At 40.0% G+C, this 26,319-nt stretch overlaps 2 protein-coding genes across 7 annotated transcripts in view; both read right to left on the reverse strand.

The window, feature by feature from the left end:
* Positions 1 to 352: 352 nt before the first annotated feature.
* On the reverse strand, positions 353 to 15,162 carry LOC118403150 (angiotensin-converting enzyme-like). Its single transcript, XM_035801666.1, has 14 exons — positions 14,892 to 15,162; positions 9,600 to 9,761; positions 9,008 to 9,104; positions 8,320 to 8,463; positions 7,721 to 7,909; positions 6,803 to 6,903; positions 5,784 to 5,956; positions 4,847 to 4,954; positions 4,194 to 4,309; positions 3,637 to 3,781; positions 2,645 to 2,743; positions 2,079 to 2,201; positions 1,431 to 1,624; positions 353 to 754 (listed from the first exon to the last, which is right to left on the reverse strand). Exons 1-14 carry the CDS (start codon positions 15,090 to 15,092, stop codon positions 672 to 674), a joined length of 1,935 nt encoding a protein of 644 aa, XP_035657559.1. The 5' UTR covers positions 15,093 to 15,162; the 3' UTR covers positions 353 to 671.
* A 3,089-nt stretch (positions 15,163 to 18,251) lies between these two features.
* The window catches only part of LOC118403149 (calcium-binding mitochondrial carrier protein Aralar1-like), a 28,007-nt gene continuing 19,939 nt past the window's right edge, over positions 18,252 to 26,319 (reverse strand). For 3 of the 6 annotated variants that reach the window (XM_035801665.1, XM_035801664.1, XM_035801662.1), the window contains 6 exons: positions 25,054 to 25,194; positions 24,125 to 24,263; positions 22,476 to 22,634; positions 21,549 to 21,639; positions 20,972 to 21,155; positions 19,685 to 19,952 (listed from right to left, as the gene is read on the reverse strand). In XM_035801665.1, coding sequence (XP_035657558.1) covers positions 19,932 to 19,952; positions 20,972 to 21,155; positions 21,549 to 21,639; positions 22,476 to 22,634; positions 24,125 to 24,263; positions 25,054 to 25,194 — 735 coding nt within the window. In that variant the 3' untranslated portion in view covers positions 19,685 to 19,931. Of the gene's footprint in view, positions 19,953 to 20,971; positions 21,156 to 21,548; positions 21,640 to 22,475; positions 22,635 to 24,124; positions 24,264 to 25,053; positions 25,195 to 26,138; positions 26,220 to 26,319 lie in introns of all 6 variants that reach the window. The other 3 variants (XM_035801663.1, XM_035801661.1, XM_035801660.1) reach the window with 2 other exon arrangements.

Here is a 26,319-nt window from a genome sequence, read left to right on the forward strand (position 1 = left end):
AGGTGAAGTACTCGTGTTAGCCGATTCGCCGCCAATCCAGACGTTTCGCCGTCACCCCCACGGATGACATCCTTATTGCAAAATGTACTCACAAAAAATATGTTGAGAAGTACACACATGTTATCTATAAGAATACCATTGTAAAGTATTACTATTACTATTACTATATGTATCGTCAAACCTTGATCAACTCATGACAATAACATCTTTGAAATTTAAAAGCAGGGGCTATGGTGTTTCAGCAAATTTGCATGTATAGATTTTGCTTCAACATATTAAATGGTAAAGTGACACATCTCCTTTTAGATTCTATTCTTACTTTAGCACGAATAAATCACTTTCACTCATAACGTTGATGTGTGATTGTCTTTTATTTGCATTCATGTCATGGCAATAAGATTAAAATAATTTCGACAGTTGAGAGTGCTTTTACACAATGTTTGTCAATGTACTGCATAGCATCTAACCTAAACACATTTACAATTATATATATTAACTTCGAGACACAATTTTTTGCTTAAAGGTCATCAATAATAAATTTATAACCTCACAAAATCTCACAAAATCTGGATAAAACGACCCTAGTGATGTTAATGGTAGTTATAGCTTGATGTTGTTTTGCTATTTTTTATCCATCGTTGTAAGAACGGAAGTAAGGTGGTCAATGGTGCTCAACACCGGAAGAAGATGGCCGCCATCAACGCCAGGAGCATGACGGGAAGGGTTGCTTGGACAGCCGAGGCAAAACTGGCAGCTGTAAAATTTAAAGAGAGGAATGTAAACAGTTAAAGTGATATCAATACGAATGAAATTCTATAGATATAATTCGTAAAGATATTTTTCTGATACTGTAGAAGCCGTCCAGCGTATTTGGTGCAATTATCTGGCTGGTGCAATAATGCGAAGTTTATCCAGCTGGACTGCATCGGTTTGGGATTTTAGGAATCCGTGCAGTTAACAGAAGTGTGCGTTAATCCGTTGTGCGATTAACTGGCTTCTACTGTATAGATAATCTATTATTATAATACTCTTTTGACATTGTAAGTAACGCTATCTAAATGTTAACCAAAGAGGCACACGCTATCCAAAACATTGGATATACTGGATAACGAGGGTATTGACTGCAGGGATCTATATACAATCAACAGCTGACATTTCGATGACCGTCCTTTAACTTCTCACTTTACATTTGGGACCGCATTGTTAACAGCGACACCTAGTTACAGTGTGGAATAGTACATGAAAGTATTGCACTTCGGAAGGTGACAGACAGTCACCGAAGCATCTGCCGTTGCTTTTGGTTGTAAAAAAAGTTATCTTGTGATTTTCCAACCTGATATATTACTTCAAAGATTACACATACCTTTTGAAATATATGTTTAATTCTATTATTGGTAAACAATTTATAACCATACAGCAAATCCATTTACCTGGGTCCTTTGCATCCTCCCAAGTCTCGGCGTCCCACCCGAGTTTTTCTCTGTTCTCCCAGTTCTTCTGTTTGAGCCAGTCCGTCAGGGGTTGGAAGTACTTCAGGAGGGAACTAGCGGTCATCGACCTTTGACCTGTGATGGCTTCCATAGCTTCTGGCCAGGGTTTACTCGTGCCCATCTGTAACATCGCCCTGTAACATTCACAAAAACGAAATTATTTGTGGAAAATGCGAAAAGATACTAGTATACGTTTTAGTCATAAAGAAATGCGGAAGATATGCGTTTTAGTGCAATTTTATGTCCGAGAAAAATAAGTTGGTAACATATGGTTTGTAGAAGTGAACATTTCACGTTGTTATTTAGTAATATCTATGTTAGAAAGATATCTTTTTATTTGTATTCTGCAACTCTACAGTACTGAAGCGCCGACAAGTAACCCATGATGGTACTGCAGCGTCGGGGTCTGTCGGGCGGCTCTGGCCCATATCAACACTGGAAACCAAATGGCAAACAGAAGGTGTCACAATCCCAGTACATGGCGGCGCTCTTCGATGCAGTCCAGTCTAAAACAAGATTCGCTATATTTCTAACTTGTAATTATCAGTAATTGTTTTTTAATTGGAGGGGGGAAATATCGACACCTACTTGAGCTTGTCACCCGCGGCCGTAGACCGGTAGATGTCGCACGTGTGCAGAGGGCCTGTGTGGCCGGCCTCCCTACACAGAGCCTCGTGGAACTGGAACTGGATCACGAAACTCACGAAGTACCTGTGAAGAGGAACAGTGACTTATAACATATGTCTGACGCTTAAGTTTCATTGGCAATTAGTTAAAATTGCAGTCACATTTTATGCATACTCAGTCGGTAGACATCTCTTAACCCTATTCAGACTACTAGTATTAGTTGGCAACAATTTCAAAAAGTTTGGAAAATTTTCCTTTATTTCCAGTTGCCATACACCGTTTGTTGATAGCCAATTTTTTTTATGAAAATCGCTATTTTCGTTTCTAACAATGCATTTTTTAAGTTTATTTGATATACAACTGCTATTTTCTTATATAAACAAAATGTTATGTTATTTCCAATATTTTTCACAGTCAAATGTGAATAAACTATGCTAATTGTATGACGTCATCGGCCAAAATATTAGGTTTTTCTTAAACTCCCATTTTTACAGGGGAAGCGTTACAGGAAAGGTTTCACACTGTACCTGATGTAAGGCGTGTTGTTGGGGATGTGGAACTTGCAGCCGGGGTCAAACAGGGTCTCGTCTCTGGTGCTGGGTGGCTTTATCCCCTGGTACTTGGTCCTACAGAAAGAATATGTGAAAACACACAAAAAGCAATTACTAGTAATCCTTTACTGACGTGACCACCCTACCTAAAAGACGACTTTCCTTTCAGGCACGGAGTGCTGTAACGTCAGACAGACATCTAAAGGGCAGAACAGGGGCGGAGGGTCGAGTGCAAAGGGGGTGAGATGTGCTTTACAGCGATTTAACGGGCGTTGCAAAGGGCCATAACGATTGTGTGAAGGGTGTAACGGAGTCATAAAGGGTGTCACGGAGGTGTAAATGGATGATACGGAGGTGCAATGGGCTATACAGAGGTGTAACAAAAGGTACAATGGTGGGACTGGCAGTAATAGCTGTACGAGGTATGGGTCTCTCCTTGGTGCTGAAACATATAACACTAACAATAGATGTCTACTTCCGTATGTTAGAGGGCTAGTTTAGGCAGAAAACAATAACTAAAACCCTTCTCACGTCTAGTATGACATGTATTATAGAAATAATGCCACTGGACTGCATTTTTTGCAATGGTTTCTGTTACCTTCGCCAGAATGAGAGAAGGTTATGTTTTGGGTTTGAGTTGGCGCGTTTTTCGTTGTCTGTAAACGCTCTAACTCAAGAACCATAATGCCTGTATATTAGGTTGTGCTGATATTTGGCATGTGGCTTCTTCTTGCCGAGACCTCAAAATCGTTAGATTTTTGACCCCCTACCGAATTGTTGTGGTGCTGCAGTGGAACATTTGGATTTGTATCTCTATAGAGGTGGTCGTCGCTATGCAAAGGTGGCCGCTAATACAGGTTTGTTCGTAGTGTAGAACAGCATAAAATGTGTCTACTCTAGTCTTAAATCTAACTCCAAACTGTAACTTTTTGGTTTAACATCTTTTACTGAGACAGGTATAAATGTACCTGAGTCTCCACCATTCAGCATTGTAGTTGTCTGGACCGGTAGACCCATCAAAAACTCGCCAGCGCCACTGGTCAATCAGATAACCAAACGGGAGGAAGGCAATCTTCTCCAGGGCTGTGGCCATCAGGAAGTTGATATCGGCATCTAGAAAAAAATCAAACGTATAATACCCAAAATTGATAGTTATGTAAATGTTATGACCCATTGTAAACCATGTACTGTAACCACTACCACTGACCCTCCATCCCTATTTTAGAAGTAGACTAGTCCTGTCACTGGTGCTATGAGGAGGGAAGACAATGAAGTATGAAGCTCTTTAAAAGTCCAGTGTGCGGCCACAGTGTGTGTGGTTACAGTTCATGATGCACGAACTTAACAAGAAACAATTCGAAACTAGGAAGGCAACAGTTTCCTTAAAATGCAGAATGTTTTCTCCGTAGTCTTTTGTCATGCTACTCGCACGCACTGTTATAACAGTAGGTTCACCTTGTACTACTGTGTGTGAGTATAAAGATTGTTTTCAAAATGTTAAAGATAATTACACATTTGTACTTACCGGGATCCTCGGTCACTTCGTCCAGCAGACCTATCTGGTTGAGATGTTTGGGTGTGGCTACAGACAGGGCTAGCACATCCCCTACTGCCTCGTGGAACCCTGGATTGGCGCCACCTCTGAAAAGACAAATGGGTTATAAAAAGGTAAAAAAAAGTCCTAAACCAGTCTATACCCCTTCTGAAGCTGTAGGAAAAGTGGGGTGTCATCCACTGTATTAAGGTATGGTATTGGAAGGTGGAGACCGCCCCTCTCTTTCCATCACTTTTTAAGCAGCTAGCCCCCAACCGGAGTGCGTTGATCATTGTACATTCAAGTCGAGTGAGATAAGTCGAACAGAGAGCCCTTCTCTGGGACACAATGTCTAGCCAGCTGGAACTTCAGGAATCGACTTAACCTAGTCTAAACATCCCTCCATTCAAATCCACTTACGACGTACACCAAATTAAGACTGGTTATGAAAACGACTAAATTTATAACTCTTATGTGACAATAAATTGTATGATGCCAAAACATAGCATTGGGATGCACTTTGAAAATGCTACTTACTCTAAATATTCAGCATTTCCAGCAATACGATACTATTGGGCTTGCTGCCTAAGGGCGTCGCAAAAAAATTGAAGCGCTTGTTAGCATTTTTATACCCAGCATGTTACCTGTAAATGAGAGGTTGATCGGCGTATTGTATGTAGTACTGTATGTGTCCCATCTCGTGATGAACAGTCAGAAGATCCTCCATTGTAACATCAGTACACTGTTTGATCCTACAAAAAAAAGAATAATTACAAATTTTTAATTGGATTGAATTTCTTTAGATATGCAACGCATGGTCATACAAATGTAAGAACACAAACTATATATACACACCAATTTATACACGTTTAAAAAAAGAATTTTGTAAACTGACAAATGGTACATTTAGAATCAATATAAAAGCAAGGAGATCAGGGACATATCAGTGTGTCGATAGCCATATTCAAGTACGCATGTATATATGCCATACATATATTTTTTAGCACGCATGTATATATGCCATACATAGGATACGTAGCTTGTCCTACTTTTAAAACCTATACACTATCCACTATATTTTTCCGCGTCGAAGCCAGTCACCCTATGGCCCTTAATTATAGAAGTCCCCGTAAACCGAATTTTTTTTTTCAATTTTTTTTTTCAAACATTTGTTAAAATGTTTTTCAAAACATTTATATAGCGCGCTTGTGAACCGTGCACGTGAGCATTTGGCCGACCAACATCTCGCTAAAACATATAATAATAATATGTTTATTGCAAATTCTTGCCCAAGGGCTAATTGCAAGGTACAAAACAACATGTAAAATAAGGAAAATACAAAGGTGCTAGGAACTACATTCTATGACTATGCTGTGCTACTGAAGTGTACATTATACTGGTTTTGTTGGGTTTGACTTCTTCTCTTTAGGCAGTGGAAGACGAATTTACCGACTTCTTTTATAATGTGTGGGTCCTTTGATTTTAATAGTAGGACTGATTTCTCATTGTCAGGAATAGTTAAAAAGTAAGCGTGTATTTTGGATAAACTAATAAAGTACACTGAAGAAAATAAGACGTGACCTGAAGTCTCTGTCCCTACTGAAATCCCAAGCCGAAGCGTAACAGACGACGTCCCTTCCGTCCGTTGGCCGAACTATCATGGACCTCTCCCAGAACGTGTCAGGCATGGCGCCCAGGCCCAGGGACGTGAAGAACTCCTCAGACACGCGGAACATGTGCGTGGCGTTGTAATTCTGTAACAAGGCGCACGGAGTGCAACCAAGACATATTAAAGTGGGGTCACACATGCGTATATATTCAAGTCCGATTGAGGTGCGTATGACGCTCTTAGTCTCTACCAGGCTCCACAGGGCGCGGGAAAAATAGTACAAATTGGACAAAAATAGATACATAACATGCCAGATGAGTTAGCTGACCGAGAAGTATGGTTAGCGACCCAGCTAACTCGTCTGACATGTTACCTGTTTACGTTTGTCCAATTTCTAATATTTTTCCAACGACCTGTGGAGCCTGGTGGAGGTAAATACTCCCATGCGCGCCTCATACGGAATTAAATATATACGCATGTGTGACCCCACCTTTATATGTATATGCGATGACCAGCCCATGTCTTGCCACTAGCTACATTATATATTCCAACACAATGTTCTATGTTATGTAACAGTAACGAGGGTGACAGTCCTCTGGTCCATGTGATTGCAATTCTTAGTTTGGAGACGAAAAAGATGTAGAGGAAGAAGAAACGGCAAAATCATTAAAGGTAAATATGTCTTAGGCACAGAAGACTATCACATTACTGATAAATCGAAGGATGTGTTTGTAATATGTTAGAATTGACGATTCTAGAGATGCCAACTGTGAAGTGCCTATTACTTTATGGATATTCTTATCTATCAAAATGATTAGTAAAGGCCTCAGGAATTTTTAAGGGCAGAATCATAGATTACACCGGTGAAGATCCTGTCAGAGTAGTATTCGACATGGACTTCGGTCGTGATCTGTATCTCTAGCTGGTGGAATCGTTGTTTCTTTCGGACAGATGACAAACTTTTCCCTGAAATCATATAATATATACTAACCTGTTCCACCATCTTGGGTGTGACGTCAATGCCGCCAGGCTTGTTGGGATACGGCTCCACCAGGTCGAAGATGTTGTTCCACTGTTGGGACCACATGTTACCTTGACAGACACAAAAACGTTGTCGTTACATTTAAATTTATACCAGCAAAACGTAACCACACGTTACCCCCTCCACGTATCTTATAGAGCAGACGACACAGTTGAGTTGTACAGATAAGAGATAAAATTAGGCACTGAAGTGTTAACTTAAAATCCTTGTTTTCCTCAAGATGTTTTGACGAATCTAAAAACGTTTAAGGTTAGAACAAAACAGGTAGGTCTACACTTACCCATTTTCATAACAAATTTTGTTCAGTTTAGGGTCGGGCTGTTTGGGGGAACGAAAAATAGTGCTTATCATGGTATATGTACAAATTATGCACAAGACTGTATCTTTTACGTCCAGTGTGCAAAACAGTTTTCGTTACCGAAAGCTGCCCGGCAGGGCCCTGGTTTCAAAATGTGACGTTAGCCTAACAATAGCCTCTACTAGGCTCCACAGGTCGCTGATAAAAATAGAAGAAATTGGCCAATAAGACGAAAAACACGCCGGAGGAGTTAGACGGCCGAGGAGTACAGTTTTTATTTGCGACCTCACTGCATATGAGGTATCGGTGAGGCACTGCGGGGTTTGTAGATGACTCAACGAATTTCAGAGATAGAGAACGAATTTTCTTCCGTTTTGTGTGTTTTGTTGTCTTAATAAGTCATACTTTTACGTATTACGCAATATCTAAATCATTGCAAATCGCGAAAATAACAAAACAGTGCCATAGTGAACGAACCCCGCAGTGCCGCAGAGAGTTCGCCTTTAGGTTTGCGACAACCCACCTATATATGGAGCCTGATAAAGACAAGTTTAACAAGGGCTACTTACCAAATAGATGTGCAGGGATGGGGTCTGTAAGGCTGACCCTGTTGCCGTAGGTTTCGCTAAGCTTCCTCCTGACATAGGCGTGCAGGTTCAGGTAAAGCGGTTTCAACTCCTCGTAGATGTTTTCCAGATCCTGCTCGAACGTGTCGACCTCGTACCAGGACCGCCAGCTAGCTCCGGTGTTATCAAAACCTGGTATAAGAAAAAGATTGGGGATTACTAGGAATTACGTTCGAATGGAAAAACAAAAAAAAAAGACCTCTTTTGTGCATTTGCCAAGAAGATTATATTTTTGGTGCTGTTTATCTATGTTTCCGTGTTCCTTGCCAACAGAGCTTGCGAAGTTGTTGTTGGATCTTTCTAATATTTTGTAATTTGTTAGCAGAAGGTAAAACGAAGTTCAAGTTTGATACTGGGCCTGCTGGCGTTTACCTATGAACTACAGAAGAAATATTGTTGAACATGCGCTGTGATCGTGTTTTTGGAGTAAGTAAATAGCTCTACGATCTTGAGACAGAAAGTTATTGGTGTAGTTTGGGGCCCCCTATCGCCGTTTATGAAACTGCAAGGGGCCAGGTTTTCTATAACATGATTTTCCTCACCATTGGCCACTGCTGCTTCGTTGCTAAGGTCCACGAACTCCTGATAGAGCGACCTGAGCTGAGGGCCAACTGACGCCCTCCATCCGTCCCAGATGAACTGCAGCCGGTTATAGTCACGTCCGGTCGCCAACTCTCGCGTCAGATCTAAGCGAGATATCGCGAAAACACAGTTAAAACACGTGACTTCAATCATGAGTTTGCTAGCGGCATAAGGAGGTTTATGTACGCATGTGCGAACAAATTAGTTTAAGGGCAACTTGTAAATAGTTACTTTCTCGGTTATTGTCTCGATTTGCGCAACAGTGTCCGCCAAAAAATGCACCACAAAGCAGTTACTCAAGCAACTGTATATGATTTTGGAAACGGTCAGATGTTACAGAAGGAATACATTACCTTTCGCCAGTGTCATTCTTTTGTGTCACTGACGATAGTAGTGGGCTCTCCCTAAAAATTTCTGACCGTTTCCAAAATCATATCCTGTTGCTTGAGTAACTGCTTTTTGGCAGATGTCCAGGCGACTTTTGGTTGATATTCAAAAGTCGCTTGGCATTCACCTTTGACATATTACCCACAATACCTATCGCTGCACATGCGTACTTAGAATTGTACGCCTGAACCTACTAAAAGGTCAAACTTTTGGTTTCCAAACATGTGCTATTTTACTGGGTTCTGATGAAGTAAGACTCACCCGGTTCGAACACCATACAGTTTTCCTGTCCATCCACGTTTTCACAAACTTTCGCGGTGCTGTAGATTCGCCTCATCTCAGACTGGACGTTCGTGAGCTATGTCAAGAACAGGGCGAATGTCACTAATATAGGCATGCATCAAGGATCCCCTTTTATATGTTACACATGCAGTACTATCATTCTAGCTAGCCCTTTTAACAATTGCAGAAGACCTTTTCTTAGAAAATATAAATCTCTGAAGATCGATGAAACATGGTTGGATGTAGACTGTCTGATTTGGTAAAAAAAAAAAAAGATTTGATCTGGTTTAGGCCGATACCCCTCATTTGAACTGGTCAGTCCTTAACTTGACGATAATCAAAAAACTTCAGAGTGATATTGTTTGGAACGTCGGAATCTCCGCCGTATAATTAAACGTATATGTCAAAATTGTTCTTTTGAGGCAAGTTGATCTAACGGCTACTGTATAGAATATTCATACGTGTTGTACAAATATAACTTAGAATGTTCAAGAATGGGATCTAGTTTACTTGTACGTTATCTTTCATCGCTGTATAACGCTTTCAGTCTGGTTTACTAAAACGAACATACCCGCTCCAGTTTAGTTTGGTTCTGCAAGGCGGCGCTTCCGATGTTTGTGATGGAGTCGAACTTCCTCTTGGTGTCGAACGACATGCCCGACCAGTCCCATAGCGCTGTAGCGTTCTGCGCAACCTCCTTGATGAACTGGGACGTCTCCAAACTAACCTCCACCTGAAGGGAAACAACCTCTGTGGAGTTTTCTTTGTGGAGTATCTAGAATGACGTCTAGCTCTAGTTTTCATTCCACACACACACACACACACACACACACACACACACACACACACACACACACACACACAAACACACACACACACACACACACACACACACATATATATATATATACATACATGGCCACACGCACATAAACACAAACACACCCATATTTACGTACACATTCAGACACATGCACAAGCACCGCACATGCACTAACACTATGATGACAATGTAACTCGACGATAGGGTATACCACTTGAACTTTGGGCAACAGCGATATCTGACACTGGCACAGTAAATGGGCGTTGATGTCTTTGTTGATACTTGTACTCGCAATCTGCTATTAGCAGCTAGGCAACGTCCACAGAGCTAAGATAATCCTGTTGAACCCCTCTAGCATAGCTGGAACGACTGAATTTCTGAATGCACGCAGTCCTGTTTATTCTGGCTAAGGCTTAGGTCTCATTTCCGAAAATTTTGTGGCTTTTTTTACATAGGGGGGCCCGGCCAGAATGTTTGCGGAAAACGAAAAATAGAAATGCTTACCAAGGAATATACACAAATTATGCCCCTGACTAATGTTACATTCTATGTGTTTTGTTGCCCTTCTTATCATATTTTTCGTTTCGGAAAGCTACCCGGCCGGGGTTGGAACTGGGACCTAGGCCTAAGAGGGCGTATTGTGGTGCTATTCTGTCCGCACTTCATTGTGAGCGATCACTTGCAAATTAAAGTGATGATTGCAATTCCCCCGCTTCTTTACCCCTCTTACTTTTCCTGTGGTGCAGGCTATTTTTGGGCCATTGCTTCATTACTGGCATCTATCGGGTTTTAACAGAAACGTTCCTGTAGTTCCAGAGCAAGCTGATAGGGGGCAACCCTACACCACTTCTCCCTGGCATTAAAAGCCATCTGCCACACACACACACAAAAAAACTATTGCATGTCTAGGAGATTAGATACAAATGCCGAAAGTTATGTTGCAGTACCAAGGTCAGTCGGCAGTGGGCCAAGAAAAGCCCTTCTCCTTCGTCCTCAGGGCACCTTTCAACATGCCAAATGTCATCACAATCCATCAAGAGGTTCATATGTTATTGCTGCAGAAACACACACACACACACACACACACACAAACACACACACACACACAAACACACACACACACACACACACACACACACACACGCACGCACACACACACACACACACACACACACACACACACACTCACACACACACACACACACACTCACACACACACACACACACTCACACACACACACACACACACACTCACACACACACACACACACACACACACACACACACACACACACACACACACACACACACACACACACACACACACACACGAACAAAGGACTAAACACACAGAATGCAGTATACCAAACAATAGAGTCTTCATTTTTGTTCCATCACATTTTTTCCGACCTTTGAATTTATTATGACAGTAGTATATATTTTCATATATTTGTTTTTGAAATCCACGGTATATTTTTTTTTGCATATTTTAAATCTGCTTTGTACGATTTACAGGAAGGTTGAAAACTTTGGAAACTGCCGAAAATTGATACGCGCTCGGATGTCATTCATATAATCAAATCAACATGGGCTAACAACAAAACGAGACCTCCTCCGTTTGCAATGGGACCCACAGTTTATTCCCCAAAGCTTGTCAAGGTGGAGTACAGAAGGTTAGAGGACAACAGGGTCTGGCACTAATAGATACGGTACAGTTTACTGACTTGAGACAGATGGACGGAAACTACGGTAACCCCAAGAGGAAAACAATATATACCTCGAAGACATTGTTTACCATGCATTTGTGACAGAAGTAAATTATTCATAGCAATCTAAAAAAAAATCATATGCTTTTCACACCTGGACAACCAATAAAAACATCTTCTTGCAACCCTTTTGTCTACAATAATGTTGTACAACTCATCTCTTATTGCATACGGAAAAAGTCACCCCCCCCCCAAGAATTTTTCCAGAAGAAATAGATTTTGAACAGTTGTCTTTTCCTCATTAGTATATCTTTATATCTTATTTTCAATATCTGCTAAGTATACAATGCAGTGCTACTGTTTTACTTTGCAATTTGCTTTCGGACATGATCTTGCAATAAAGTTTCGTTAAAGCACGTTTCTACATGAACATAAAAAAAAAGAAGCATTCACTAGACATACAAAATGTGCAAGCAAGTATATAACCTTCCGCAAAACATGGTCTAGCTTGAAAATCTATAATGTTCGGTTTATTTATTCTAGAGTCCATTCCAAGACACCATGCAGATGTTTGTTGCCATTGTTTAGAATTGATTTTAAAGTTTTGTAATTATATGTCTAGGACATTTGATACTTCAGAAATTTTTTAACACTGTTTCAACTTTATAAATATTTCCCTGGTCCTGTAAAACTTTGGAAATATTCATGGTGCAGAATTGGATACTTCTAATGGTTTCTAAATAATGATAACAGCATTCATTATTTACCATTTTCTACCATTTTCTACCATTTTTTGTAAATAGTTTGGTAGGCTGGGAAGATAGCAATTCACACATACTTGCAAAGTATGGTTGGGTGCCATGCAACAATGGCCCACCACAAAGGATCCACCAGTGCCAAGCAGTGAAATCTAAAAATATACAGATGCAACAATAGGGCTTACTTTTAAGGGGGCAATTAACTGATTTTACCATTTGGCCAGGTTTACCATTTTTTGGAAATATTTGTAAATGTGAAATAATCACAGAGAGATTTCACAATTATTCTAAATAAAGATATTTTTGTACAGTAACTTTCAAAATGTTTCTAAAATATTCAAAGGAATTCAAATAGATTAGTATTTTCTTAGTCAATTTTTTAAAAAGAATTTAATTATTGTGGCTCAGATATTCTTTTATTAAAAATAATTCGTACTTATTACAAATATCACCTAAAAACCTTCATGGTGACTTGGAATGGACTCTATATAACCTTCCGCAAAACATGGTCTAGCTTGAAAATCTATAATGTTCGGTTTATTTATTCTACCTCAACACATTCAAATATACGATGACCAGCCCCTGCAGCTCTGTCTGCCACTTGCTACATCTATTCAACGGAACACCAAAGGGTATCTGCTGCCGCGCCTGACCAGTAACCATGGTGACAGCTGTCTGGTCCAGGTCAATGACATCATTTGTTTGGAGTCGAGGAAGAAGAAGAAGAAACTGAGCAAAAACAATATGTTTCCTTTCCATGAAGGTAAACGTAGATAGTAAACACAACCATGCAAGAGATGAGTTGTGCTTGTATGAAATTCTGTTCGCGTGAAACGCGATCCCCTTTCAACAAAACAACATACTATTTTACACACCAGTGCACGGAGTATCCTTTAACTTACAGTTCATGGAAAAAAATCCGCAGACTAACAAGTTAGTCCCTCTTGTAAAAGGCAAATCCTCAATAATTCCAGCAATTCCCAAACATAACTCCAATGGTAAAGATCTTTGCAAATCTTCTAAGATACGAAATTTGTTTATTTATGTTAGGATAACACAGAAGATTCCTTTACATAAACCAGCTTAAGTAATGTCTACACCTAAAGTGACCTTGAATGATTTAGCCTGAACAGGGTATACGCTCATGTCCTTGTGAGGGCAACACCTTGGGGGAGTGCCAGGTAACATCAGAACGGGAGGGGCAGTCATGTCAAGGGATGGTGCATTTCTGATCCTGATTGGGTGTTGATTTTTTTTTCATCTTTAGCATTTAGTTCTGTCAAAATTTTTTCTTTGTCTTTCTCTCTTCAAGTTAGAATACAATCATTCCTTATATTTTCTCATCTTTGTCGCAGATAAAAATTGGAGAGTAAATTTTCTTACAAAGACCGGAGGAGTGACGTAGTGTTAGTAGAGGGAACTGTTGTCAACGTACAATAGCTTTTGAATTTAGTCTGTTAAATGTTTATTTGTGTTAGTAAATGATTTACTACGTACAAGGGACGCCAAAAACACCACCTCTCAAAATGTTGGAACAGCGTATTTGAACAGAAGGTGTGGTACATAGAGCACTTTGAAAGACTACCTTGTATATTTTTTCAAGCAGTTTTTTTATCGTTACAAAGTAGAGCGACTTTTACAGTCAACGTCGTCGAAGAGTGAAAAAGCCTGAGCCAAGAAAAATAAGAGACAGACACAAAATGAACAGGTGGGATTGGTTATCCACGGATTTCAAAAAGTTCAGGTCAGGGCCAATACCCGACACCAACCACCCCCAACCCCACCCGTCTAACATACAATGTCCCTTTGGGAGTAAAACGCCCCTTAATTGAGTTTTTCCCTTGCAGTCATGTGAAATTGTGTTAGTTATGCTACGATAACTGTTCAAATCTGCCATTTATAGATATATATTGGCCGCTTCGCTTAGCAATTCTATAGTGTCGTGACAAGCCGTATAAATCCTTACCATCGTGCGCTCGCCGTTGTCTCTACGGTGCGAAGAGAGTTGTGCACCCGTGCAGTTTATCAGAACACCCGATGTATTTTCACGGGGTTGGTGTCAATTACATCGCGCGTGAATGGACGATTACTTGTACTCGAAAGGTCTTCGAGAAGACATTGTTGTTAGAAACAGGTTTTGTGCTTAGTAGACTGGTAAAACCCCCCCTAACCGACATATGCTTTTGGTGCCCTCAGAGCCGACTATTTTTAGCAAATACGTATGCAGAATTTTAAAGATAGAACGACTACATATAGACGATAAAGTAACGACACACAAATCTACCATACTATTTTTCATCACCAAATGTGTTAGCCTCGCAATGTTATACCTATTCCTTTGACCAATTCCTTTCGGTTGAGGGAGAGAAAAAAAAACATATGCCTCGTACACAGAATTAGAGCTTAGCTCGAATTTTCCAGCCTAGGAACCTTAAAAGGGGTGTCTGTGGTAAATTTTCCTTGGAAGGCATATTGCCTGTGACACCTGGTCTGTGTAGGTCCTAGAAACAGTCTGGCATCCAGGCTAGATATTAAGTCAGTCAACGCTTATTAGTAGTTTCAGACGATACACTAACCTGTCGCTGCTGCGTCTCGTCGGTGATATTTGTGTTGTAGGCCCACGACGCCGTAGAACTCTTGTAGTAGACGTCCTGTGCTCGAGTGTTGTACCATTCTAGCCACTCTCTCGCTGCGGTTTCGTCCGTACTAGGTGTTCCCGCTACACCCAAGACGAGAGTGAGAAGAATGGGAAAAACACGTGTGGTTTGAAGCGACATTTTACAGTGACTTCGCCCCAGCGAGTACACCGGTTGTAGGTGCAATAAGTGAAAAGGAAGGGGCGTTGTGTTTACATAAGGGTAGCGTTTCAATGTAATTTTTTTTTCTACATACAAAATATCGCTTTTACAAAAACCTACGTGTGTTAGAAAATGCAAAATGTAAAATATTTGCCGTTTAAACTTGGATTGAAACAGCAAATGGGAGCGAAGGACGTCGTGTATATTCGCAGTAACCTCCCCTTCTTGGTGAAGAATGGTTTGTCCCTTTATGGTCCACTTTACGTCTGTTTTGTCTCAGTAAGATTGTGCAATACTGTAGAGGTGTATTTCGTCTCCCTCTGCTTCCAAAAAAGAAGTCAAACCCAACCTGTTTAGAAATAGCCAACACTAGTATTAGATTAGAATATTGTTTATGACTGTCCATTGTCACTATGTGTATACCATGTACTTGCAATTAGCCCTCGGGCACGAACTTGCAAATAAACTTCTCTATATCAAAAGAATGGACACTTGTCATCACTCAGCAACTTTTTGTAAAACCCTTGTTAGAGTTTAAACTTCAACCCTTCAATTGAAGTTTTATTACATGGTCTGTGGTTAAATTATTACCCTCCAATATATATATTACATGCAGTACCTTCTCTGAGGGTATTTGTTTGCGTGTGTGTGTGTGTAAGAGTATCTCACTTTCTCTCTGTGTATGATTGTGAGCAGCATAACTTGAAAAAAAATGGATATTTAGGAGATGTCTAGAGGTTAAAAATGGATGACAAGGTCGATAATGCCCCCTTGCGACATTTTACCATACTGCAGTTGACCTTCCGGTTTAGATACCTCGAGTTTAGATATCTCGTGTTCTTGATTCATAGAGAGCTCTTAGGGCAAGGTGTGAATAGGATTGGGCCACCTAGCGACATTTTGGAACTGCATGGGCCGATTTTTATTTGTTGAACCATAGTGAGAATTACACTGCCATTTTTTTATTACATTGTTAGAGCACACAGAAAAATCGGATAGAGTTAGGCACGAAACTGACAGATACATTAAAACGGTATATATCCTTATATTGAAATTTATATCTCATTAGACTCTAATAGAACACAGTAATAACGACCTCTAAATTTAAAATTGTTCCCTGACCTTCATGTTTGACAGCCCGACCTTTAAAAAAAACCGTTACGCACCATGTGATGCAAGGCATGATGACCTCAGACGACCGTCACACCTGGCGTGAGGCAGGCAGTCAAGCTCGCTAAACTTCAAAAGGACATGCAGCCACTCTCATTGGTTGAGCCGCTAATTGCCATGCTATCATTGGCTGGACCACTAATTGTGATGGACAGTCCGGATCGGTCTATTACACTTGTCCTCTAACCCCCATTATCGTTTAGACCCCGTTCACACTCAAAATAATGAAGCGGCTTCAACGTGGAAGCCGCTTGATCCGGATCGTTTTCTTGAGTCTGAACGCTCCAAGCGGCTTGGATTTTCACCGATCCGGCTCGTTTGCAATCCATCCCTGGGAGGTAGTTTGAGACACTTGTGAACAAGCCGCTTGGCTGAAATCGCGAGTGTGAACGCAATGTGGCTAGATTCTATGTAAATTTCCGATTTGCCCCCTGTTGGAGGTTATATATCCATTTATCGGCGGGAGCAGGAACACACGCCACATTGACAGGTTTGCTCACGTTATTAATTTCTGTGCCCAATGATAATGTCTGGATAGAAAGAAAAAAATGCTGTAGGGTCAAGGCAAGTGGAATGGGAAGCAAACAAAGCTTTTTTTATCGCTCGAAGAGAGAGGAACCACAGCAAGCTAAAAAAATCACAAAAAACAAGCATATCTTTGAACAGATCTCTCTCTGGATCATGATATAAGACTATTAAGAGTGGGTTTGAGAAAACCTACAAACAATGTTGTACAAAAAGTACCTGACGTCAAGGTACGGAATCACAATCAGCTTGGATTGTGTGCGATTAATCTGATTGTCTGTAATGAGTGTGAACGTAATTTTTTTGAAGCGGATTGCACGTTCAAGCGGCTTCCACGTTGAAGCCGCTTCATTTTTTTGAGTGTGAACGGGGTCTAAGTCCAACTCTTGGTGGTTTATGTGTGACCGACTGCGTGGCCTTTCAGATGTACAAAGAGGCATTTTTCGCCAATAAACAACTTGTTTCCCCTTACCTGATAGTTTATTTACTCCCAAGACTTCTAAAGAATCAAAATTTCAAAGTTCGTCACGTGTAATTACAACGCAACGTGTTTTTAATGAAAGAGTAAAATAGGAGATTTATTCCGTTCTTTGGATAAAGATAAAATTCAATTTCTAGAGAACTTATGTATCAGAAACTTACGCAGACCGTAGAAGGGACAAATGTAATTGAAATGGCTTAAGATGCTATCTCTTCGGAGGGCGCCAAATTGCGCAAGGCAATCGCAAAGTGGCGAAAACCGCAAAATATGCTAATGAGCGCAAGCTGTCACCTAAAATTGCAAATGTTGTAAATTTCCAAAAAGAAAATCACAATTCGTAAAATTGAACATATGGCACGAGTTATGTATTCCACAATGCCTTATCCTTTTCACGCACCCAATTATCATGACGAATTTCTTTTGATTTTTGGTGCATTTTAAATCTTAGCTGTTTTTTTTTTAAATCAGTGCAAACACTGCGATTTCAAATAACTTGCTCATCTTGGCCACAAAGGAAAAACCGGCACAAAGTCACCAACCCTGCCTACCTGTACGAAGTTAGATGACGTCACCTAAAACTTCCGAAGTTTACCGATCACGGTCTATATCTACCTTTAACTTCGTACAACTTCGTACACACTAACTTCGTACATTTACCCCATTTCTGGACATACCTCCTACAAGGCCCCACATGTCGCTGAAAAATATAGAAATTGGACAAATATACATGTAGACAGACTGGTAGTGCCAACTTCGATGTCTGCCCTATACATTAGAGCATACATGCATAATGACTTGTTCCACATGTAGTTTCAGTAAGGTCTGCATAACAGACTATGACAAATTTGTCACGTATGATGCTAAGCATGATGACATCATACAATCTTTGAAATCTGCTTATGGTTTTTATCAAAATATGCATGATTGCCATGAATAAAAAAATTGAAAACTTCAGAATTAGCATCAGTATGATTTTATACTTTTATTTTTCATATTTTTTCATCTATACATTTTAAGACCTGGTATTCGTCTTCAACACTTCTATCATTGTATCAGTCAAACTTTGCCATGTTGTATATAACAATATACAATACTGAAAATCACTGCATCCTCGTTTGTACTTATTATTCAACACGGGCATTGAGAAAGTCATACAATAACAACCCTTCAAAAAACTTTATACTCTATACATGTGCCCCTATGATTATGTTAACTTGAACCTCAACTTACATATTTGAGAAATATGGATATGTCTTTCACAGCCCTGGATTTGTTTAGGCCTTGGAAAGTTAATGTTGTGTTCCTGATCACTGTTCTAAAAAAAGTTGGTGTCTGTTGGTAAACATAGGGAGTATCATAGCCTTTTTTTTTTGAGGCCATAGAACTTTCCAAGCAGAAGTTGGTGGAAAAATTGTGACCTTTCCTTTCACCATAGGGCCAGTGGGTTGTGAATGGTACATATTGGAGGGCAGAGCCCATCCCTTCCCTTTCCTTCCGCTGCCTTTTACCTTTCCAATGGAAGTCAGGTACCAATCTTGGTGAAGAGTAAAGTGTAAAAGTTCCTTTCCAACAGACATGAATTGAACCTGTGACCCTTCTATCTCATGCTTAAAAGCTGGGTATTTTTGATGTCACTAAGTTGGTAGGTTTTTTCTTCAAAATTTTAGTTATCCAACAAATATCTTTTAACAAATATCAAACTCAGGACAATGGTATTTTCAACATCATACTCAAATTATACAGTTATACCTTGTCTCAGCACGATTGTCTACTGAATCAGATATGACAAGAATACGTTTTCATCTCTCAAATGTCAACCTGAAAATTTAAGTCCCTTATTAACAGTTAATCGAAAAAAGAAAGAAAGCAAATGTGGGGCAGATTTTTGATCGGGTTGGTTTGGTGAGCAGGAACACAACATTTCTTCCAGGGCATTAGCATGATGAAAGGCTATTCATCAAGAGTTGAATAAAATTGCCATTTATATGGCACAATTGGGTAGAAAGTGAATTATTTTCCCTTCACCTCTTTACTGGAGCTTTAACCAGACGAGTGTCAAGTGGTGGAAACGCCCGTATTAGGAAGATCCCTTTGTCACAGATAGATGCTACATGTAAATAATACAACATTTCACTCCAGTCATATATTATCTTTAATCATTACAAATAGCCTTTTCCTACAGTCAAGTTTCCGTTTTCATCTTGCTTTCCTGAATTGTTTGCATTTTTATACTAGTATTTGTCATGGCAAATAACAATAACATTTCCCAGAAATATGCATTTTGCCTAATATTGACAAACTAAATCCAGTTAATTGGGAAAAAATCTAATTTTCTGACTGAATGAAACTGAACTTCAAATGTTCCAGCAAAAAATCTAAAACAAAACCATTTTTTTGTCTATGTGATATACATGTACTATTCTGTAGAAAGAAACATGGCTGATCATTCACAATGACAACAAAAATTATGTAAACATATTCCATGACAGTGAATCAAACAGCTATAAAAAAATGGTCATGTGACCAATTCCCATAATGCAGTGCTTTTGTGGTACTGTGCTGCATTGTGGGATAGGAGAGGTCAAAGGTCACTTGATATTGCTACTTCTTTGCCTAGGTGCATGTTGCCTGTTGGTAGCTTCTCAGCTTGCTTGAGCGCCAACCTGAAAAGAAAAAAAAAATTTACCAGTACATCAAACATAAATATTAATAGCATAAAATGTTGGCGAATAAAAATCGTACACACCAAAGCAATTTTTATTCTCTGAACCACATTTTTGTTTAGTCATGTACTTCATATGATAGCGACTAAATGACGATAGCTATGTACCATACTCAGGCTTTTAGCTAGGATTTTAAAATAGGGAGTCCAAACTTATTGGTGAGTCGCGGTAAGTGACTATTGTAGGGGGGTCCGGGGGCATCCACCTTCTGTGGTGCAGAGTTTTTGACGATTTTAAGTTTAAAAAGTGCATTCTTAGGTACCCCAAGAGGCAAAAATACTGTTCCAAAGGTCACAGTAGCAGACTGTGACCACAGATGACCTGGTAGCATCCCTGGTCAATCAGAATTTCATGCTTGTCAGACAATTTTCTCCCAGTGTAAGGGCATCCAGGGGCATCAAATTTCTTGTTATTCTAAGAAAGTGCGTCCAGATGACGCCTTGACATGCCTGGTTAAAAGCCTGACCATACTTTACTGTTCTTGTTCACCTTATAGTGTCTAGTGGCACATAGGTGCATCAAGTTCCCTTGCTGTTTCTGTAGCAGCATATATTATATAATAACAGGGAGGGGTTGCTTGCCTGGTCTCTTTGATATCCTTAAGTTGGTATCTCACTGCACTTGGGGCACTGGTGCAGCACTCCAGAGTTCATTCACTGCCACACTGTTGTGTTATTTTCGCCAATCTTTTATAATTTAGATGTTGTGTCATACGTACAAGAATGACTTGGAAGACAACAAAATACATCAATCCTTACAAACTTTTTCTTTATCTCTAAAATTGATCCTTTAAACCCCACAGTACCACACCGGTGCCCCAAGCACAGTGAGATACCACCTTTTAATAGACACCTCGTCAAACATGGGACGCACATTTTACATGATTGTATATTTTCCCAAAAGAAGACAGTATTATTTTGGTCATGTAGATTTCTTTCCCTACAAATAAAAAACCTTACCTCCTTTTTAACTTGAGCCTGAATAATTTCCGAAGGGGTGAACTTGGGAAGAGCTAGACCAAACTTTCTCTCGATGCCAGCAAACGTAGCCACTGCCAGACGGTAGCCGCCAATGTGGTCAGGATTTGGTGGAGGAAGATCCATGATGCTGGGTGCCTTCTTGACCTCTGACCCTTCAGGTCGCCTGTGGTCAAAGTTCAAAGGTAAAGCACATTTGTAGGAGAGTGCCATTTTTAACACATGATGTATATTCATGGCAACAACACGGGTATTTGTTAACAATATTTACAAATATATTCGGAAACAGTTATATGCATTCTAATTCAAAGGCATAGCATACTTTTCAGGATACAGTACCATATTACCAAAAATATACAGTATTAAAGATAAATTCATCATGCACTTGAAGAAAGGAGAGTATTGATTAAACTATGACACAACTATGATACATACATTTTATGCTTGCAAGTAGAACAAACTTTCTAGTTTTAAAGACCTAAGTGCAAGTACGAGGCAACAAAAATGAACTTTCATAAATTTTAGTTTTTAAATGTCATGCATCTGAAAGAGGCCTTACCTTCCACCAAAGTCGATGTAGAACGTTCTCTGTAAGACCTCGTACACCATGAGGGTCACACCAAACTGGGGGCAGGACCTGAACATACGGGCTGGGGAGGACAAAAATGTCATTGGTAACGTCCCTACACTATCCCTTCCCAATTGAGCGTATGTCCCCATATGCTAACTAAACGTAACAGTTCCAAAAGTTGAATGAAAGTTCCTAGTGTTGCTAACCTTTTAAGTCTTCTGTAAACAGATTGATGGACACCTGAGTTACCATTTTTACATGTAGATGTGGTCGTCATAATCAATAAGCAACATATCTATACTAGCCTGGCATCAATCATATTTGAGCTCTACTAAATGGTTACAAGCATCTGTAGATAGAGAACCAACCAGTATTTGAATACTCATTTAAGATCGTGCGAGATCTGTTCAACATTGCTTCATAATAGGATTCAAATTCAGAACAACTAAATGCACTACCAAAAATGCTTTTTCTTGTTTATTTTGTTTTGCTTCCTCACAGAAAATTTTTCTTCCAGGAAGAAAATGATTCTGTCCCCAAGAAATCTTAGAAAAATGTGCAAATTTTTGCTTGTCAAGTTTTTGAGAAAATTTGAGATTTGTTTTCTTGTATTTCTCAAAATGCTTTTTCTTGTTTATCTTCTTCCTGGAAGAAAAAAAATTCTTGTATTTCTTAAGAGTTGAATCTGGCTAGAAAAAAAACAACAAGAATTTCTAGAATTTATTTCTTGCATTGTAAGAAAAAATAAGAAGATTTTGCTTAAATGTTTAGAAATTTTTTTGTAGTTTCTCGTTTTGTTTGATTTTTATTCTACATTTTCTTCCTGCAAGAATATTTTTCTTCATATAAGAATTGTCCATGGGGTAAGCAAAATAAGAAAAAAATCATTTTTGGTAGTGATATATATGCACCCACCGGGAGCACCCTTCCAGAAGGCTTTCCCCCCCTCCTCAGCCCAGATCTTCCTGGCACAGTCGAACAGCCCCTTGTAGGTGGTGAACCCCTCCCGCTCCTTCACCTGTAGTCTCGTCTTGATCACGTCCGCAGGTGTGACAAGAGATGCCGCCGGGGCACCTGGCAGGTGACAGAGATGTGCACCAGATCAAGTAATGTATTTCCAGGGCTCGAAATTCATTTTTGGGATTAGGTGCACTGTTGCACCCAGCTTGAAAAATTGGGTGCATCAAAAAATTTTTGGGTGCACCACTGAAATTTAAGTAATAACCTAATAATAAAACTTAGTTACAAGCTATCAAAGTCTAAAACAAGTAACATGACAGACATTTTTATTATCTGCCTAACACTTAGATCTCAAGAATATGATGTATACTAGTATACTTTGAGTTTGACATCTTAACATACATAAACCGAAGAAAATATTTGGGTGCACCCTGTGCACCCACAGAAAATAATTGGGTGCACAGCTCCAATTTTGGGTGCACCTGTGTGCACATGCACCCAGTATTTCAAACCATGATTTCTGTTGTTAAATTTCTTTCATGTACCTCTATGACATTGTTATCAACAGTTAGGGTGTTTTGTCCAGAACCCAGGAAAATGTTGCCAGAAACAGCATGAAAACTCACTGCAAGAACATCTACATTATGTATGTTCCACTATGCAAGAAAGAAGACACAGTCAAAAAGGAAAAGAAGAAAAAATGACACAGAACAGAGACGGGGGGTGATACAGGTTATCCGGCACATACGACCAGTTTCTGCAGTCAGATGTCTCTAACATCATCATCGGTCGACGTGATCAAATGTAGACATGTTCGCACATGTCTACACACGACGGGGTTATACCGCCCCTTACGGGGTGACATACCCTTTCGTAGGCTAATTACAAGACGGGGATGCGCCAGGTCTCCCGCCCGGGTGAATGATGTAATTCACCATGTGGCTGATACGAGACAGAGGTTCGCCAGGCCTCCATCCGGGTGATTTGAAGTGAATCACCAACTCCCGACAGAAGGATTTGCACCAACGCACACCGCACCATCGCACGTGTGGGGGTTCTTTAACGTGCATGGGGTATGGCTCTCCCCATACACGGGACCTCCATTTAACGTCCTATCCGAGGGACGACTCATTTTTCACTTGAGTAAAGTGAGGAAAGTCGTGTAAAGTGCCTTTCCCAAGGGCACAAGACCGGCAACACGGTAGGCGGATTCGAACCGGCGACCTCTCGATCACGGGCCGAATACAATACCACTGTGCTACGCGGCCCCACTGTCTCTAACATACTGTAAATGCAGAAATGTTCACGGTTTTTGCTGTGACCACTTCACTGCGAACTTAAAACCACCGCGAACATTTTTGTATTATGGTATTAGACTGCAGTCTATGATGTTACTGCGAACTTACATCCACCGCGAAAAGTCACTTTTCCCCCTCCCATGAAATCAAATCCCCGCGAACTTAAATGTATTAACAGTAACATCCTAGCAGTGGCAGTAGACGTGTCCAAGAAAATTTGGGTAAGTCCCATTTCCTAGAAGTGTTGGACTGGTCTTGTAAAGTTTAGTTTTCATCCATATAAAAACAACATTTCATTATAAATACCTGCAATGGTAGCAGCTATAAGCAGTGAGGGAATACTGTTATGTCCATCTTCGTCGGCTAAATACTTTTTGCCGTGGGCGTAGACTGGGAAGTAGATCGCGGAAAACGGGATGTCACGCAGAAAGCAGGCACTTGCACCCTGGTGACAAAAAAACAAAATTTCAGAACAAAATGAGGCTTTTGTAGATCCGAGTAGCCTGACGTGATAGCAGGCCAGGTAGACAGCACAGGTAGACAGCCCAGGTAGACAGCCCAGCCTTTTCCGTAAACCCACAAAATGAAGCAGTACAGTAGTCTTACTAAAATAAAGGCTTTCAATACCACATCATGAGAAACGTCATGATTGTGTTGATTCCAACTTGCTCTAACTTGAATGTGGTCTGTCCTCATAAAGCATAATATTAGCATAATTGTCTTTTGACACCTGTTCCGCCATACCCTCCAGTGTGGAGAATCCAAATAAATAAATAAATAAATAAATATTATCATTATCAAACTTAAATACACATGCAAGGCCACACCAATCAAATTTGTTGGTTCTAGGATATTTACGTGTCAAATTTTAGCATGAAGACATTGTGAAAACAAAGTACTAGGACAAAAAGTGGCATAATTCTGTACATTCCTTAAAAATTTGTGTACTAGGATATAGACTTCCCCCAAGTCTGTTTTCATATCCTAATCTGGCATCATATTTTTGAAATCTGAAAACCAAGAAATTGGTGTGCCTTCTCTAAGTCTGATCATAAAGATACAAAAGCAACTATAACTTTGAATGTAACCTTCCCTCAGTATTTATGTATGCAAATGATGAAAGTTCCAGCTCATATAACACTCATCGGCTGGTCTGTCTCACTGACACTACTGAATCACAATTTATGAAATGCTCTGTGGATCACATTATCATAATAATTAATATAGTGTCAGACCTTATAAAGGCCTGCAAATCCCAGCTCCCTGCACACGTTGAGCGCGGACACCCTCGGGCCCGACTGGATCTCTCCGGCCACCTGTAACCTGATCTTCACAATCTCCAGGGGGTTGGTGAACATCACCTGACACATTCCGCCCTGGTGGTGTCGCCAAAAAAAACAAACCAAATTAGATACTAGGCATTTTAAAACAACACTTATTGGAGTTAGAGATGCAGCCATATTTTTTCTACAATTTATTTTGTTGAAGTATTTTTAAGAGATATGCCACAAGGTTCTTTTTTCACCACTACATACAGGACTACTGTAAATGCAGAAATGTTCGCGGTGGATTAATGTTCGCGGTTTTCGCGGCGGCCGCTTCAACGCGAATTCAAAACCACCGCGAAGATTTTTCCATAACAGTAAGAGACTACAGTGCATGGTGCTACCGCGAAATTAAAACCACCTCGAAAAGTCCATTTTCCCGCTACCGCGAAATTAAATCCCCGCGAACTTAAATGCATTTACAGTATCCATTTTGATGACCATCTATAACTATCATATTAGTAACTCTGTAGTGACACCTAGCAGTGCAAGGTAAAATTGCAGCAAGTTGTATGCAATCAACAAACTCTGGTACTGTAAAATCCAGCTGCACTTGAAAAAACACATTCTTCAGAAAAAAATTAAAGCAGGATTGTCTCAAGCTTTAAGTCGTTTCTGTCTCATTGTCTTCGTTGGGCAATGAAGTTGTTGATTTTCTTTGCTAAAACTGTCACTCTAAGCCAACAAAAATATGTACATTTACATTAATTTCATGTCATGAAGTTTAGATTTTTGGACAAACTGGGTGGCGTTTGTGTACATTTCAGCAAGCAAATTTCTGAACCGAGACGAAGAGACAAGTCATATAGGTAGCCCTAAACTGTTATGTGGCAAAGCAACACACTTAGCTACACACACATGTAGAGCATTGGAATCTGATCCTATATAAAGTGCTGATTTACTAGTAGTTACCCTACACAGAATGCACACATATCTAGATCTTGATGCACATAGAATACACTGCACTCCAAGATACACAATGGCATGCAACTTACACAACCGCCAGCCAACATTTCTGCGGGCAGGATAATTTCCCCGTTCTTGTTAGTAAACTTGTCCCGAACTAAATCATTCACCTGCGGGTGGGAAACACCAGGCAAAGAGCGAGAACAGTACAGTACAGTTAGTACTGAACCCAAACTACTCCAAACTACTGTGTTCTGAGACATGGAATTG

This window comes from Branchiostoma floridae, chromosome 16 (assembly GCF_000003815.2).
Source record: "Branchiostoma floridae strain S238N-H82 chromosome 16, Bfl_VNyyK, whole genome shotgun sequence".
Classification (NCBI taxonomy): Eukaryota; Metazoa; Chordata; class Leptocardii; order Amphioxiformes; family Branchiostomatidae; genus Branchiostoma; species Branchiostoma floridae.

Excerpts from the sequence above, each read along its gene's own strand:
- LOC118403150 (XM_035801666.1), bottom strand. The coding sequence starts at position 15,092 with ATGTCGCTTCAAACCACACGTGTTTTTCCCATTCTTCTCACTCTCGTC. Across the intron at positions 8,464-9,007 it reads CTGTATGGTGTTCGAACCGG|ATCTGACGCGAGAGTTGGCG; the intron begins GTGAGTCTTACT and ends TATCTCGCTTAG. Across the intron at positions 1,625-2,078 it reads GCCGCGGGTGACAAGCTCAA|GGCGATGTTACAGATGGGCA; the intron begins GTAGGTGTCGAT and ends TGAATGTTACAG.